This window comes from Ovis aries, chromosome 2, assembly GCF_016772045.2.
Source record: "Ovis aries strain OAR_USU_Benz2616 breed Rambouillet chromosome 2, ARS-UI_Ramb_v3.0, whole genome shotgun sequence".
Classification (NCBI taxonomy): Eukaryota; Metazoa; Chordata; class Mammalia; order Artiodactyla; family Bovidae; genus Ovis; species Ovis aries.
The window spans coordinates 217065573-217084136 of NC_056055.1; the positions used below are offsets into that span (position 1 = coordinate 217065573).

General features: G+C 35.9%; 1 protein-coding gene across 1 annotated transcript in view; it reads right to left on the bottom strand.

Moving 5' to 3' along the window:
* The window catches only part of ABCA12 (ATP binding cassette subfamily A member 12), a 204189-nt gene that overhangs the window by 97355 nt on the left and 88270 nt on the right, over window positions 1-18564 (bottom strand). Inside the window, exons 6-9 of the mRNA XM_042244200.2 lie at window positions 18271-18456; window positions 13729-13907; window positions 7945-8057; window positions 2689-2764 (exon numbers count right to left, since the gene is read on the bottom strand). Of these exons, the coding sequence (XP_042100134.1) occupies window positions 2689-2764; window positions 7945-8057; window positions 13729-13907; window positions 18271-18456 (554 nt within the window). The remainder of the gene's footprint in view (window positions 1-2688; window positions 2765-7944; window positions 8058-13728; window positions 13908-18270; window positions 18457-18564) is intronic.

An 18564-nucleotide genomic window follows, 5' to 3' on the forward strand; every position in this document is an offset into this window, starting at 1 on the left:
ATAATTTAAGTTCATGTAGTTGTGATTAAAAAGAAATGGTAGAATCCAACTGAATAATGTCAGTTCCTTTTTTCTCTTTAAGCAACCAACTCAGAGCTCCCCAATTAACCACTTTGTATATTCCTTTCAAGTCGACTGCATGTGAGGACATAGTCTAATATTTTTGAGGCAAAGCTATGTGAGTAAATGTGTGCACATTACACAAGCTCAGTCACTTCATCTGCGAGGCTGCATCTCTGTTTTTTAATTTCTTCCCTTACTGTCTATTATTGAATTTGATGTACAGCAGAGACAGAATAAATGTCAATGGTTGATTTGGGTATCATCTATTTTGAATCAAACTGCACAGCACACAAATTAACTAGTTATATTAGATGTTAACTTAGATTTTATTCAAATACTAATGGAAGAGACTCATCCGGGCATAGCCAGTAAACATGTAGGATGATGTTTGCACTAACATTAAAGTCTCAGGGTATTTGGATGTGGGTTAACGACACTGGATCCTTGAGGAACTTAAACAAGAAAATCTACAGCAAGAAAAGTCTCTAACAATTACCGGTCAGGGCACAGCTTATTGGTCAGATGGCTGACTTTCATTTAAATATAGTCCATAGCTCCCATGTTTAGAAAAACTGCACCCATTCCTGAGCTTTCTTGCTTTTGTTCAGGCACTTCTTTGACCAGAGACTCTCCTCTTATTATTGCCTCTCTTTCTTTTGTGTTTGTCTTCTTCTTTGTCATAATTATTATAGCATTGAGCCATTTCCATCTTAGTGCCATGTTCAATAGCAACATATTTTTCTAACTTTTCAAATGGAATAGCACAAGAACTTCTCATGACAAGTTTTCAAGCTTTAAATAAAAGAATATTGAGCTAAAAGTGACCTTGAAATATCATATCAGCCATTATCTTAGTTCCATGAAGAACATTTGATTACCAAGATTTTTGAGAATATATTTAATATATACCAAAAATTAAGATATATATATATGCCAACTGTTTTGGCATAAACATCTCAAGTATTTCTTTAAACCATTTAATTTACATATTTTATATAAAATGTTACCTACATCCTAAGAATGCTTACAAAAAAAGATGAAATTACAGATATATCCGTGCATGTTGTTCATGTACACACACAACAAAAAAGAAGTAACTTTAGTGCAAAAATAAGGAGGAAGGAGAAGAGCTATGAGGGAAAAAATATTTTTGAGCAGCTTTCCAAAGAAAATTCTGGACTACAAACACTTTTATCTCATGCCAAGTATTTCCATTCTGTGATTATTTTAAAGTGGGAATGGAAAGGGAGCCCAAAGGTAAGAAATCCCTTAATTTCACCAATCTCAACAAGAGCTAACTTAAAAGTAATGAATTCTTCCTAATAAACTGTCAGCTAGCTGTCAGCTACCAACTACATTTGTTGTATAATTTTCACATCTGAATAGCTAGCACTATCAATGCTATGGATGCCCCCAAGGCTCTGATAAAGATACCTGGCTTCAGCAATAAGTATCCAATTGTCTCAAGTCAGAGGTTTTTGTTTTTGTTTTTTTAATATTTTGCTGGCTATATAGGGGATGTGTTTAAAAGACTTGATTATTTGGAATATGGAATCCTGTCTGGGGGAAAATTGCCCAGGGTTGCAAGACTGCTCTAAGGAGGAACATCTGGTTCAGGCACCTTAGAGGAGAGATATAGGGGCAGAAAGAGGAGGTGGTTGTTGATGGAAGAATTTTTCCTAGAATTACCCAGAGTTGGGAAACTTCTCACTGATTAATAGAAAGTTTATAAACAATTGCATAGATTCTATTTTAGAAAAAGAAATGAATAGTTAAAAATAACTCCTACTATTTGTTTCCATTTTCATTAGCTCACAAAAACATATCTTTTGGAACTAAAGTCAAATAATTTCAATAGGATAATTTATCAGGCCAAAACAACTTTTACATAACAGGTCACCTAGTCTCTAAATTTGCCTTGAACTATGTGAATTTACTTCAGTGAGCTTCTACAGGCAACTGCTTGAATTTTCTACCATAACTGTTAGTTACTTCAGAGAACTGCTTATATTAATGATCCTTAGAAGCCAACATTACTGCTGTTATTTCCACTGCCTATTCACTGTCTCAGAAATAGGGAAATATATAAACATTTACATGAACCACAAACTGTCCAAAATTAAATAACTTATAAACAGTCTTGGCTACTTGAATGCTACTGAAGCAAACAAAGTTTGCATTACATTGGGGCTTTGATTTTTAATGTCAATTTTTAAAAACTGAGATCAACAGTAATGTAAAAAGTTGGAGACTTTTACACCTTTCATATGAAGATGAAAGACTTTGAAAAGAGTTGGAAATTGGGCCTCCAGCTAGATTTTCCTCATAGACATAAGGTGACCTATCCAGACAGAACATGTGGGATCTAGTTATGCAATCTTAGAACTGAAAACCGATCTTCATGTCACGTTATCTAAAAGTATCACTGAATAATACCAAAAACCAAGTTTCAACTTTACTGCACTTCAACTTTAACTTTTTCTTTCGTCAGTCAATAGTTGATTTTTTCTATTCCATGGTCTTACACACTGATGAAAGAATGATGTTTATGAATCATGCTGCTTGCTTATTCAGTCAAGTTACTTACCAATTTAGAAACAAACCAAAACACCAACAAAGACTTACTGTGCAGCCAGGCTGCTTGGGGATAGTGACTGTCTATCTTCCTCACCCCACAAATGTGTTGTATTATCAGAGCCACCTAAAGAGATAACATTTAGCATTTCATTAAAGGATTTATTTTTCTAAGTAAAAATCATCCCAGGTCAAATTAATGGGAAGAAAAGCAGGCAGTCTGCAGAGTTTTTCTCCAAACGACTTTACAGAGATGTCTAAGCTCAGTTGGAAACAGTTAAAATATGTATTTATCAATTGCCACCCAACTGAAATAATCCCAATGGTTAGGCACATGCATTTCTAACAAATTATTTCTCTGGGCATCAAACCATTACATTATTTTATCCTATATGCATAGATGACTCAAATATCATAATGCAGATTGACTACCTTGGTGACTTGTTAATCAAATGAAACCAATTTCAATCTCATCAGTCACTGGATTTTTTCATTTGTTTGCCTTCAGTTGTCTAGAATGTAGCCTTAGGAAACATCTGCCATCACTAATCTATATTTTTATCTTTCAAAACCAGCCAGTGATTTCAATTGAATGCAGCTGTGAATGCAAATTAACTAATGTTTATAGAACCATTCTGAGTGGTCTCAAATAATGTGAGGTTTGGAGTGTGGAAGGCAATCACTAAGTTGTGTCTAATGGAAACCATATATGAAGATCTAACTCAACACAGAGAATTGCCCCTAGAACTTAAATGGGTCCCTGAGTCAGCTTGCTGCATAGCATTCTATCATTATAGGGTAAGTGCAGCTGACTAATAGTCCATATATAACACAGGGAGTGCAGTCTGGCACTCTGTGGTGACCTAGAGGGGCTGGATGGGGGGAGGGGAGGGAGGCTCCAGAGGGAGAGTATATATGTATAATTATGACTGATTTATGTTGCTGTATGGCAGAAACCAACACAAAAAGCAATTGTCTTCCAATTAAAAATTTTTCTAAAAATACACTTTCCTGAATTAAAAAAATATATATAAGCCCAACAACATTCATATGCAAAATTTAAAAATGGCTACTGTGTAAATAAAAACATCAGAAATCCAATGCTTTCACATTCAGCTCCTTTAAGGAAATGGTATTACTTATTTCACTGTTCTTGTAGACACTCTTAATTCCTCATAAATAATCCAGAAGTTCCAGTGCTGTCATTTTTTCAACACTGGCCTTATCATTTTCAATAGGGTACTTTATCGATAGCTTTAATACTTCTCCCATTGTCTCTAGTTAGTGTGTTCTAAAGTCTTCTAAAAAGATTGTAGCACAAAACTAGGTAGCCATCTGTACTTTTCTCATGCTGATCATTTTGTTTATTTAAATAAGCATGCATGTAAAAGACTCACAGAATTAAAAACCTCCTTGTCTTCCTCGGTATCAGTCATGTCTGAGTAATGTCTGTACCATCCCTAGTAACTTGGCAGAATGGCATTTTCAGTTTTCCTCTCTGGCAGGAGTCCCTCTCTTCTCTGCTCAAGACAGCTAAGTATTATTGCTCTAAAGACAGCAATGTATCAATGAGTGAAAGGACCAAGAAGAAGATACTCAGAATAAATAAACCTAATTAATAATGGTAATAACCATTATTTATTGGCATCCATATATAGAATTGGAGAAGGAAATAGCAACTCACTTGCCTAGGAAATCCCATGGACAGAGTCTGAGCCTGGTGGGTTACAGTCCATGGGGTCGCAAAGAGTCAGACACAACTTAGCAACTGAGCACATAAATAGAATAATCCAGGATAGGACTCTGTGAAGATTTATGCTTCTGCCGTGTAAAAGTATATAAAACCATTTTTCCAAGATCAAATTTTGCTCACTTTGAACTCCTATGAGTTCATCAGCATTTGTATACTATATGACTGAGTCCATTAGCATTTGTATACTATATGGTTATGGAATGTCTTTTCTTCATCAGATTATTAAAATGAATAGCTAATAGAAATTAACTTTGTATATATCAATTATAGGCTTGACCTTGATGTTAAGTATGGACTTTGCCCTCTGGGCACTTGTCCTTCTGGACTTTAAAGTATCTGAGAAGTACCGTATTGAATGGGTTTTAATGAAGTGGAAATTGTTACAGCCCTTTAAAAAGCAAGGTTTAATTTTTATCTGTAGAATTAGTCATATATAAAAATGATGCCCAAAGACAGAGAAAGAAATCTAGTACACAGATACCTCTTTTCACCAGTAAACATGGCTTTTTGTTTAAAGATGTAATTTCATGTAATTTACCACTTGGCAAAAGAATAAACTTCAATGAGCCAAAAAAGGTAGTCTTCACCCTCAAAACTCAGTTTTATAAATGGAAATACTAAACAGTGAAGCAGGGATCCTTACTGGGTCAGAGCTGAGAATTAGATTCCTTAAAACAGGAAGTTAAGATTCCTTAAAACATCTTCTCAAATGTTTATTGGCATCTCCGTATTGTCATGGTTGCTGAGGAGGCTTCCGAAAAAACCTTGAAGTGTGTTCATAATCAAGGCTGAATCAAAAGTAGACATGGGGTGTGGAAGTTTGAATTAGAAGTAGATACGGAGTGCAGAGAAGAATGGAGCAATGGCTACTGAAAAATGGATCATGTGGGAAGGAAGCTGGCACAATGAATCGCACTCTATGACTGGCTGAAAGTGGAGCCATTCTGAGGCTGAGTGGTGGCAAGTACTTGTGTGAAGTATCCTAGAAGCAAGTGTGTACATGTCTCAGATGGTAAATATGAGTAAGGCCATTTAACAGAGCTTGGGGACCTGGCTTTGGGCATAGACAGATTCAGGCTCTCAATCTCAGTTTAGTCACTTGCTGGATGTATAGCATAGGCAAAGTGCCCAGCCTTCCTTTGCCTTAGTTGTTTTGTCTGCAAAATGGGATAATAAATACCTCTTATAGAGCTGTTTTGGTGATAGAAAGGACTTAAGATAATAAAATATTTATCATCGACACACACAAAAAGAACACTACCTTTTTATTTTTTCTACTTTCTTCGTTTGAAAGAAGAGAATGAGACATTTAAAGCTATCTGAGTCCTGTCAATCATTAGAGAGGACCCAAGCAAGCAACTCTGATCTGAGTGACCATTTCACTCCAGCTTGTTTACTGTAAAGCCAAGGGAGGACATGTGTTCACAAATACCACTAAATGCTATAAAGAGTAAGCATGGGTGGCTCGGGCAACATGGCAGGTATTTGTATTTCAAAACAAGTTTGGGTTTCCTGAAGGATTCCCAAAAATACTTGGAATAATTTTTCAAAGGTCATGAAATTTCTGCTCAAGCATGAATGCATGCAGGGGGTTGGGGTTAGTGACATAGGAACTGACCTTAATACTACGGCATTGGTATATTTAGACTGATGAAGTCACATGTGTAGGAAATTTTTAAAAACAAACATAAGCACATCTAATTCTAAAAATAAAAACATATATCCTTAATGTATTAATATTTCCTTGTCATTCTGATTATCCAATGGCATGGTTTAACACATGTCAAAATTATGAAATCATAGAAATGCAACATGGCCATTGTTAAGTATTGAAAATTGAGCTATATTGTTCATCAGGAAAAGTGTTTTGCTGCCTCAGTTAATAAAAGGTTCTTTGGCTTCTAAGGCACTAAAGAACTTACATCCTTTGTAACAAAAATTTCAACTTTATCCCTCTGTACAATTATAAGGTGTGAGTCTGAAGATGAAAAGGAAAAGAATGGTAAGAAGAAATCTGAAGTTCTCAAGTCTTTAAAATGCAAACAGAAAAATGTACAGAGGAAATAATTAGTGTTTGTTATTGCACTGTCTGGTTTTTCTGGGCTGGACCTTTTCTTAAAAGCACAAGGCTTTTTTTTTTAACCCTAATGCTCATGAAGACCACTGAATTTAACAACAATCAATCCTGCAAGCTAGTCATTAATTCTGTGACTGAAAAGGCTATGGTTTTTCCAGTGGTCATGTATGGATATGAGAGTTGGACTGTGAAGAAGGCTGAGTGCCGAAGAATTGATGCTTTTGAACTGTGGTGTTGGAGAAGACTCTTGAGAGTCCCTTGGACTGCAAGGAGATCCAACCAGTCCATTCTGAAGGAGATCAGCCCTGGGATTTCTTTTGGAAGGAATGATGCTAAAGCTGAAACTCCAGTACTTTGGCCACCTCATGCGAAGAATTGACTCATTGGAAAAGATTCTGATGCTGGGAGGGATTGGGGGCAGGAGAAGAAGGGGACGACAGAGGATGAGATGGCTGGATGGCATCACCGACTCGATGGACGTGAGTCTGAGTGAACTCCAGGAGTTGGTGATGGACAGGGAGGCCTGGCGTGCTGCGATTCATGGGGTTGCAAAGAGTCGGACACGACTGAGTGACTGAACTGAACTGAACTGAAGAAATTGGTATCCAAGAGTATGTTAGATCCTCCTTCAAGAAGTCTTTAAATCCTTTAAAACCAGCATTTTATATGAAAATAGTTTAAGATCTTGTAAATAAACAATCAGCTTGTGACCTGATTACTTATCTATAATTCAAAAGTCAAGTCTACATACTTAAAAGCTGGCAAGCTCAGTTGAGAAAGCCTATTCCTAAACTCATTCAGAAGCAGTAAATACTAACCAAACATTTCACTTGTGAAGTAGGGATTTATTCCTTATAGTCCTACATGTTTGTCTGTATATGACTGTGTTTGTGTGTGTGTCTGTGCACTTCTCTATATGCAAAGATGATCTTTTCTGATTCACTAGCAAGATGCTATCGTATGTCTTACTGGGTGGGACAGTAGGTCTATACTGATCTATTCACGCTCTGATATCCATCATGAATTTTCAAGATGGCTGGCTGAAGGGTGAGTTTTATCCAAAGACTCATTCTGATTAAAAAGTCAAATTTTGGGAAAAAGGGCAAAAGTACTGCAATTCAGTGTAGGCATTTGTTCAAAAAGTTGTGGTAGAAATCTACTTGTTGAGGCTTAGTCCCTTTCTCTGATATTTATTTTTTCGTACCAAGCATAAACATAGCTTTATAATATAGCTAAGAGAGACCATTTTCATAAAAATAAAAATCCTAGAGAGTCACAGCCTCTTTTCCAACCATTTCTCCTTGTCTCCACACTTTGGTTAGCTAAAGATCCAGATTTAATGGTAACATATGTTCCCACCTAAGAATAATGTCATGCATAAATGGTTGCTTCAGTTGCATTTTGTTTTTTATTCCTAATGGAACTGAATACAGAATTGCAATGCAGAATTGAATACAGAAAGATAGAAATATAATACCTTCAGATGGGGAGTCCAGGGTATACAGCAGATGTTTAACAGATTTATGGAGAGTTCTGAAACCTTCGTTAGTTGTGACACGTGGATAAACCTTCTGCACAACCAGCAGCACACTAACAAGTCGAAAAACAATTAAACCAGATTGCATTTCAACATTTGCAGACAGAAACAAAAGGTTATTCAAGAAGAAAATAGCTACAGTATTGAAAATTATTCTTATAACATAAAAGACAGGATGCTGCTTTGTCATTTAATTGCTTGTTTGTCTGTTCATGCACAAAATCCCAACAAAGTATTCTTGAACCATACAGGATTCTAAAGCCTAAAAGGTCTTAAAGTAAGGAGTGAAGTTCACATCAGTTTTTTGTTGTTGTTGTTGTTAAAATCTAAAAATAAGTGATTAGAAACAGCAGTTTCTAATAAAAGGATACCTCTTTTTTTGTTTTTAAAGGAAAAAAATTAAATATTGGAAATTATTTTCATTAAAAATTAAGCCCAGATAAAGGATCCACTTTCAAGAATAATTATTAATTATTTGATAAATATTTATCTTTTGCTAAACAAATGTTAATTTTTTTTTAAATGGGAGCTTGCCCTAATTAGAGACTGCATTCTATCCTCTAAGTAGCCCACAGGCACTGCTCCAAGGGGTAGCTCAAAATTAATATCCAAACTAACTGGCATTGTCTTCCCAGGATTTTTATGTTACTAATAAGATGGGCAGTCTACACTGGGAATGAAAAATCAGCAAATTTACTTGTTCATGCTTGAGTTCATTCAGTATTTCCAAAAAATCAATTACCGACTTAAGAAATGCTTCTTTTTTATCTCCTATTGTCATTGGTACATTTAAAAAATGTTAGCATTGTACAAGTATGTTTGAATTTCACAAATACTGTGAGGCAATATATATAAATATATATATATATATATGAGTGGTAACTTAGAACAAAAGGCTTTGTTAAAGATTTGCTATTGTGAAGTTAAATGTAGTACATATTAGCTAATAGCTCTTCCATATGTATCTTAGTCAACTGAAAGGTCACATCAGCAACAGCATGTGCATATACTTTCTACAATATTTTTGGAATTTTTAATATTTAAATTAAGATCATTTTAATTTTAGCTCCTAACCATGAATGACTATTATATTCAGAGCGTTAACTTTTGAATGTTCTCTAATTTCTAGTAGGTATGTGTATGGATATATAAACATATATCTATTTATTTGTGGGCTTCCCTGGTGACTCAGTGGTAAAGAATCTGCTTGCAGTGCAGGAGCTGCAGAAAGACAAGGGTTCAATCCCTGGGTCAGGAAGATTCCCTGGAGGGGGACATGGCAACCCACTCCAGTATTCTTGCCTGGGGAATCCCATGGACAGAGGGGCCTGGCAGGCTACAGTCAACTGGATCTCAAAGGGTCAGAGATGACTGCAGCAACTTAGCATGCATATTTATAGAATTATAATTTTATTTGCTTCTCTAATAATTCCATAAAGTCAATTCATTTGTCTTGTTATGGAACACTGAAGTTCAAAAGTTAAATAACTTACACAAGGTTATCCAAATTAATAAAGCTGATTGTGTCTAATTTCAAAGTTTCTGCTCTTTCTCCTCTACATCTTGGCTCTGGTGCTTTGCCCCAGCATGGCAGAGAAGAGGAGGACAGACCATCTCTGCACTGAGCTACAGTCATTGTTAGCTTGTCTTTCCAGCTGTGTGTTTGGCCATGGTGGGATGGCTGAATTTTTCTCGCCTGTGCTTTGTATACCTAACAGCTGATATGTCAGGCATTTTTATATTTGCCCCAAGAATCTCCTGGTTCTCAGACTTTTGAATTGTTTCTGAATCCTGGTGAGTATGGAGACCAGGTAAACGTTCTGAGGTTGGAGATTTCTGCCAGCCTTCGCCCAGCTTGGTCTCTGCTTGACTCAGCTGATCTTTCGTCTCAAAGTAACACCTTCAAAGACTGAACATTTGGCAATCTCATTGTCAGCATTATTGTTATTAATATAACTAATAAAAATGTCAGTAGACGTAATTCATCTTTTTCTATCAAAACGCGACCAAAAAATGACACCTGACCCCCATCCTCTATGAGATCCTTTAAACTATTGATGAAGATAATTTTACTTCACTTCATTGGTTTTGTTTTTCTGTCCTGTTCATCATATACGTATAGAAGTTATCCAAAACAAGTCTCCTTGTAAGGTCATCTAAAAAGGGGTTTTTGTGATTCATATCTAAGTATACCACTTCCTCCTCATAAATAGTGACTATCACCTGTTTTTTCATATGCTTTTCTTGATTTTTGAGATTGCTCATTTTTGCTAACCTCTGTCATAATCTTGACATTTTGCAATCTGGTTTTGGTGACTGAACTATATAACAAGTTACAGCTTTACAAAACTGCTGGAGGAAATGACAGCAATGAGTTTTTATACAGTTTATTTGTTCATATTACTTGATCAACAAAGAGTAAGATAAACCAATGACTTGGTGACAAAATACAGTCACTTGTGAAGAATTAACAGCTTTTAGTGACACTTTAATAATAATATAAAGAAGATTTGACTTTAAAAAATGGTTGACATAAAAGGTCTTTTAACATAAATATAATGCAAGACATTTAAAGAAACAGATGAAATTAATTTTAATAATATTTTATTTGACCCAATATATCTAAAATATTATCATTTCAACATCTAATCAATATAAAATATATTAGTATTTTATCTTTTATTGCATTATCTTCAGATTTCAAACTATATTTTACACTAATGAAGCATCTCAACTCAGATGCTAAATTTTCATTGAAAATATTTAATCTGTATTAGAATTTCATTGCAATTACCAGTGAAAAGTAGATTCACATACCCATGTTGTTTCAAATATATTAAAAGTTTTTCTAATAAATTTAAATGAATTAAGAATAAAGTTTAAAATTTGATTCCTTGATGATAGTAGCACACCAAGTGCTCAAAATCATGTGACACCCTGTGCACCTTAAATTTACAAAATGCAGCATATGCCGAATTTATTACACTAAAAAATCCCACGAATAGCTAGAGGCTTTCATGTTAGCAAGAACAACTATATAAATTGGCAATACAATTTTAAATTAATTAATTAGCTAAATAATAAATAAGTAAAAATCAACTGCTTTAAAGAAAGTTATCCAGGTTAGAAAAAGTCATATGTCATCTGCTTTAAAATAATCTGAAGCTATTTCTTTTAAAAGCTGTTTTCATTATTATGTAGACTGGTTTACAAGATTCTAATCACTACCTGAGAACATATCTATGGTATAATGAAATAATTTTATTTTAAATTTTAAGGGAATTAAAATAGCCACAGTGCAATGTCCTTATGTAATTTGCTCTATCAAAATGATGTCTAATGTATTTTAAATTAATTTACTTTTGACCAAAGGGTATTTTTTTGGATCTTCCACCTTTCAGTGAGCATTATTTTGTGGGAGTTTGGTTTTTATTTGTTGTTTAATAACCAAATTTCATTAAGGTATAATTCACATACAACATGATGAGCGTATTTAAGGTTATTATTCAATAAGCTTTGACAATATATACAATTATGTAACCACCATGCTAAATAAGATATATATTTTAAGGTGATATAAAGTATCACCTTAAAAAAGTTTTGTCATGCTTCCAACAGTTGCCCCAATATCCACTGTTCAGATTTCTAACACTGTACATTAATTTTGTTAATAATACAATATCTACACATCTAGTATGTATTCCTTTTTTTTTTCCTTTGGACTGGATTCTTTCGCCAGCATAATATTCATAAGATTTATCTATGCTGTTGTGTGATAAAGTAATCTGTTTATTATTCTTAACTGAGTAGAATTCCAATTTTTCATCCATTCTGTTTAGGGATATTTGTTTTTCTCTCAATTTCTAGCTATTGTGAATAAATCTGCTGTAAGCATTAGCATACAAATCTTCATGTGGGCATATGTTTTCATTTTCTTGGGTAAATAACCAGGGGTAGAATGCTACGTCACATGGTTCTATTTTTAGCTTCCTTAGAACCTGTCACACTGTTTTCTGACATGGTTATATCACTTTACACTCTAACTTGCAATGTATGAATTCTATTTGCTTTATATTCTTGCCAGCAACTGGGGTCACTCATCTTTGAAAACTGAACCCATTTTAGTGAGTGTTGCTGCTAAGTCACTTCAGTCGTGTCCGACTCTGTGCGACCCCATAGACGGCAGCCCACTAGGCTCCACCGTCCCTGGGATTCTCCAGGCAAGAACACTGGAGTGGGTTGCCATTTCCTTCTCCAATGTAGTGAGTGTTAGTGATATCTTATTGTGGTCTCAAGAGTATCTTGACTCCTTTCATTGCTACATTGTACAACTCAAACAATCCCGTTTCTCCTTTAATCGATTTACCTGTTTGTTTTCTAAAATAGAATATACAAAGGAGGAAGAGAACCAAGTGTCAAAATTCTGAGTGAATGAAAATATCCCGAAGAGCCAAAATGAGGACCAAATCAAATTTACTAATATCTTACTTCTTTTATAGTTTAGTTACAACATGTTATTTATTGTGGAAAGAGCACAGGTCTTGGATTCAGATTCCTTGAGTTTAGGTTCTAGCTTTACCACTTACTTACTTAGTTGTAGAACCTTGAGGAAGTCTTTTGACCTTCCTGAAAAAGTCATTTGACCCCCATGAAGGTGTGTTTTCTTTTTAATAAATGCAGATATCTGTGGTCTCAATCTCAAAGCACTGTTATGAGAATCAAATGAAATTAATGTACCAACATGAGGGTTTATTACAAGGTCTTTGAACAGATATAAACACTTAGATTCTCCAGAGAAGATGAGAAAACTCTTTTCTGGTGCTTCAGACATTAACAATGGAATCCACTGTGCTCTTAGTGACATATTAGAGAGGCATCTGGTTTCTGGAGTATAAAACCCCAGGTTCAAACTCTCTTAGCTGCAAGATCATCAATTATTTAATTTTTACAACCCTCTATTATCTCATTTATGAAATAAATGATAGTTCTGTTGTTAAGTTTCAATGTGAAATATATGAAGGGTCCAGTAAAGTGTTTGGCGTGTAACAGGCACCAATAATTACTGATTGTTAATGCAGTTGTTTTGTTTAATGCACATTTCCAAATTAGCTAGGCATCACAGCCAAAACCTAAGTATGTGTTCATCAAATTCTAAATGCTAGCATGCTCAGATCTCATTTTTGAGGAAAACAGACTTTAAAGGGATTTCTTCTGCAAGTTTTTCAAATCTTCGTGTCATATATGTCAAATAAAGTCAACCCAATATGCAAGGTTATTTTTTTTACCGTGTAGTACCAAAAACCCAATGAAATATTTTCATCTTGAGCATGTAAAATACTAGATGCACAGAGCCTTTGTTGTCCCTGAATGAGACTGTGCCATTCCAATCAACCGTTGGTCCTGCTCTACCATCTTTTCAGAGTTCTGGGATATCAACTGACATTACTGATGTTATGATTAGTGTTCATTTCCCTATATACATGTCAATAACCCTGATGACCACAGTGTATCTTTCTCCTTTGCTTATCTAATACCCTCACATTCACTGCCAAAATCTGCAGTGAGTGCTGAAAGGTTATTTGCTATGACAGAGGAGCCTGGTGGGCTTCCGTCTATGGGGTTGCACAGAGTCGGACATGACTGACGCAAATTAGCAGCAGCAGTGATCTTCAAGGTAACATTAGAAGAAAAAAAAAAGATTTCGTTATGAACAGTAATTCTTACCTGTTTGCATTTCGAAGCACATCAAATAGATTGCTCAGTGTGCTGTCATTCTGGAACACATTTGGAAAACTAGAGAGAAGCTCCCACACAGCTGTCTGCTCTTGTACTTGTGAGAAAAAGGATAGCACCTTAACCATTTCTTGAAACATTGTCTTCTGGTTGTTTGGGTCACTTGATAGCTTAAAAAAATAAAACCACAGACAGGGTGAGACGAGACTTCAATATCTGTAACCACAGAGCTGACTGTCTTTGAAAACACTGAAAGTCTAGAGTTTCAGTTAAATAATTCAGATTTTCATTTAGTTTGAAGTAATCCTTTACTTCAGAGAAGGCGATGGCACACCACTCCAGTACTCTTGCCTGGAAAATCCCATGGACGAAGGAGCCTGGTAGGCTGCAGTCCATGGGGTCATGAAGAGTCGGACACAACTGAGTGACTTCCCTTTCACTTTCCACTTTCACGCACTGGAGAAGGAAATGGCAACCCACTCCAGTGTTCTTGCCTGGAGAATCCCAGGGACGGGGGTGCCTGGTGGGCTGCCGTCTATGGGGTCACACAGAGTCGGACACGACTGAAGTGACTTAGCAATCCTTTACTTGGAAAAACTGTAACCATTTCAAATGTTTTTACATATAATTGAATTTTTTCCTATAATTTTAGATGTTGGCATATTTAATGTTTGGTTAACAAAACCATTTAAACAAAATACTTGAAATTGGGTTTGGGGAAATTAAAATTAATTTCTTAAAATAAAATTAGCTTCTGAGTAATAAGTTTGTTTTTCTCTAGAATCTAGTTTAGGACATATAGAAAAATACTCTCTATATCCATTAGTAGTGCCTGCTCAATCTCTTAGTTGTGTCTGACTATTTTTGACCCCATGGACTGTAGCCCACCAGGCTCCTCTGTCCATAGGATTCTCCAGACAAGAATACTGGAGTGGGCTGCCATTTCCTCATGCAGATCCATTAGTAGACCTTATATTATTTGCATAGAAAACCTTTAAAATTTAGGTGTTTTATGTATAAATGTGTGAATATATATATACAAATATATGAAAATGTTTACTATTACAATTACACATACTTAACAAAATATTTCCAAAGTTCTGTTGCAATACAAGGAACTTTAGTTATAATAATGATTTATAATGAATATCCTGTAGTCACATCTTGTACTCTAAGCAAACAAATAAAAGAAAGTCATGATCTTTACTCTTGCTCTGGATCCCAGGTCCCAGATAATACCTTTAGAAGTATTTTCTTCATTATATTCCCACCCCAAACAATTTTCTTAATAAGCTCATTCATACTAGTAGTCAGGCTTTAGTTGGATCTTAATTCAAGGTCTTTCATGCTGAAAATGTGATTTTGAACAAGGTATTCTCAGCCATACATTCTATATGGCTTCTGAGTTTGTTGAGATAGAATTCTAAGTGCTCTATGTTGAATTGGCATTATCATAACAGTGTTTCTAATCCAGTTCATTTGGAAAACTCAGGTTAATGAAGAGTAATTTAAGCACTCTGTACTTCAGTGCAGTTCAGTTCATTTCAGTTGCTCAGTCGTGTCTGACTCTTTCCAACCCAATGGACTGCAGTTCGCCAGTCTTCCCTCTGTATCACCAAACTCCCAGAGCTTGCTCAAACTCATGTCTATCAAGTCAGTGATGCCATCCAACTACCTCATCCTCTGTTGTCCCTTTCTCCTCCTGCATTAGTGAGTCAGTTCTTCACATCAGGTGGCCAAAGTATTGGAGTTTCAGCTTCAGCATCAGTCATTACAACAAATAGTCAGGAATGATTTCCTTTAGGATGGATTGGTTTGATCTCCTTGCAGTCCAAAGGAATTTCAAGAGTCTTCTTCAACACCACGGTTCAAAAGCATCAATTCCTCGGTGCTCAGCTTGCTTTCTGGTCCAACTCTCACATCTATATGTGACTACTTGAAAAACCATAGCTTTGACTAGATGGACCTTTGTTGGCAAAGTTATATCTCTGCTTTTTAATATGCTGTCTAGGTTGGTCATAACTTTACTTTCAATGAGCAAGCATCTTTTAATTTCATGGCTGCAGTCAACATCTGCAGTGATTTTGGCACCCCAAAAAATAAAGTTTGTCACTGTTTCCATTGTTTCCCCATCTATTTGCCATGAAATGATGGGACCAGATGCCATGATCTTCATCTTGAATGTTGAGCTTTAAGCCAGCTTTTTCAGTCTGTTCCTTCACTTTCATCAACAGGCTCTTTAGTTCCTCTTCGCTTTTTGCCATAAGGGTGGTATCATCTGCATATCTGAGGTTATTGATATTTCTCCTGGCAATTTTGATTCCAGCTTGTGCATCATCCAGCCCAGCATTTTCCATGATGTACTCTGCATATAAGTTAAATAAGCAAGTTCACGATATACAGCCTTGACACGCTTCTTTCCGAATTTGGAACCAGTCCATTGTTCCATGTCTGGTTCTAACTGTTGCTTCTTGACCTGCATACAGATATCTCAGGAGGTAGGTAAGGTGGTCTGGTATTCCCATCTCCTGAAGAATTTTCCACAGTTTGCTGTGATCCACATAGTCAAAGGCTTTGGTGTAGTCAATAAAGCAGAAGCAGATATTTTTCTGGAACTCTCTTGCTTTTTTGATGTTCCAACGGATGGAGGCAATTTGATCTCTGGTTCTTCTGCCTTTTCTAAATCCAGCTTGAACATCTGGAAGTTCTCGGTTCACGTACTGCTGAAGCCTTGCCAGGAGATGAGATGAGTATAATTGTGAGGTAATTTGAGTATTCTTTTACATTGCCTTTCTTGAGGATTGGAATGAAAACTGACCTTTTCCACCCTGCGGCCACTTCTGAGTTTTCCAAATTTGCTGGCACATTGAGTGCAACACTTTCACAGCATCATTGTTCAGGATTTGAAATAGCTCAACTTGAATTCCATCACCTCCACTAGCTTTGTTCGTAGTGATGCTTTCTAAGGCCCACTTGACTTCGCGTTCCAGCATGTCTAGCTCTAGGTGAGTGATTACACATTGTGGTTATCTGGGTCATGGAGATCTTTCTTGTATAGTTCTTCTGTGTTTTCTTGCCACCTCTTCTTAATAAGTTCTGCTTCTGTTAGGTCCATAGCATTTCTGTCCTATATTGTGCCCATCTTTGCATGAAATTTTCCCTTGGTAACTCTAATTTTCTTGAAGAGACCTCTAGTCTTTCCTACTCTATTGCTTTCCTCTATTTCTTTGCATTATTCACTTTTTATCTCTCCTTTGGAACTCTGCATTCAGATGAGTATATCTTTCCTTTTCTCCTTTGCCTTTAGCTTCTCTTCTCAGCTGTTTTTAAGGCCTCCTCAGACAACCATTTTGCCTTTTGCATTTCTTTCTCTTGGAGATGGTCTTGATCACCGCCTCCTGGAATGTCACAAACCTCCATCCATACAATAAAATTCATAGGATCAAAGGGGAAAATGCTAGATGTGAACATGTTTAATTTATTCTCATTTATAAAATTTTGAGGGAACTCAAAAATTTTGACTTTGTGAACTCTCATTGTATGTGGAATTTTATTAAAAAAAGATGATAAAAAATATTTTCTTATTTTCACATCATAATTAAGCATATAAAAAAGGTCATTAGCACTTCATATTATAAAGTTCTTGTTTCTAGTATATAATATTTTGGAAAGAGGGTTACTCTTTCATAAAAATCAAAGTTTTAAATTAGGTTTTATCTCAGAAGAAACATTTACCCATTATTCTAGCTTCTGTGAATTACCAGGCTCTGAGAGTTTAATTATTAAACTTACATTACATCCTGAGTAATCTCACTTAAAGATCTCAGAAAAAAACAGTCAATCTTCATTCACCATAAACCAAAGTCAAATTTCATCTACAAAGATGAGATTCCATCTCTATATTAACCATAAAGCAACTGCGGTGTTGGAGAAGACTCTTGAGAGTCCCTTGGACTGCAAGGAGATCCAACCAGTCCATTCTGAAGGAGATCAGCCCTCAGATTTCTTTGGAAGGAATGATGCTAAAGCTGAAACTCCAGTACTTTGGCCACCTCATGCGAAGAGTTGACTCATTGGAAAAGACTCTGATGTTGGGAGGGATTGGGAGCAGGAGAAGAAGGGGACGACAGAGGATGAGATGGCTGGCTGGCATCACTGACTCGATGGACATGAGTCTGAGTGAACTCCGGGAGTTGGTGATGGACAGAGAGGCCTGGCGTGCTGCGATTCATGGGGTTGCAAAGGGTCAGACACAACTGAGCGACTGAACTGAACTGAACTGAACTGAATATTTTTGGTTTAATGGATCATTTCAATCCAGCACATTTAAATGGAAAGTAGTCATTGCTTAGAATTTGACATCATATGTGAACCTCTGTGTGATGAATTCATGCCAAATGTGAGCCAGTATTTCAGTCAGCATTTTCTAGTCCATGAGACCTATGGACTTGCTCTTTGAATCACTTTGAGTTGCTTTGTAAATTTTCTGCTATTGTTATGAGACCCTGATCATATTAAAATGTTTACACTCACCTGAGAGAATTGGTTTGTTAGTTCTTGGAGAGAAGACTCTAAAAGGGTCTTGTTGGACAGGCAAAATATATTAAGAACATTTTTCCCTAGAGTGGTCCAAGAGAAGGCATAATCAGCAATATAACCTGGATAGTTCTCACACAGTTCTCTTCGTATATCTCCTGAAGTTGAATTTTGCTGTAAAAGCTAAAAATGTATGTGAGAAAAGCGGTATAACAATGTTAGTAAATACAGATATCAAATATACTAGTCTTCAAGGAAACAAACCTGTCTACATAATAGCCATTTTAAGTT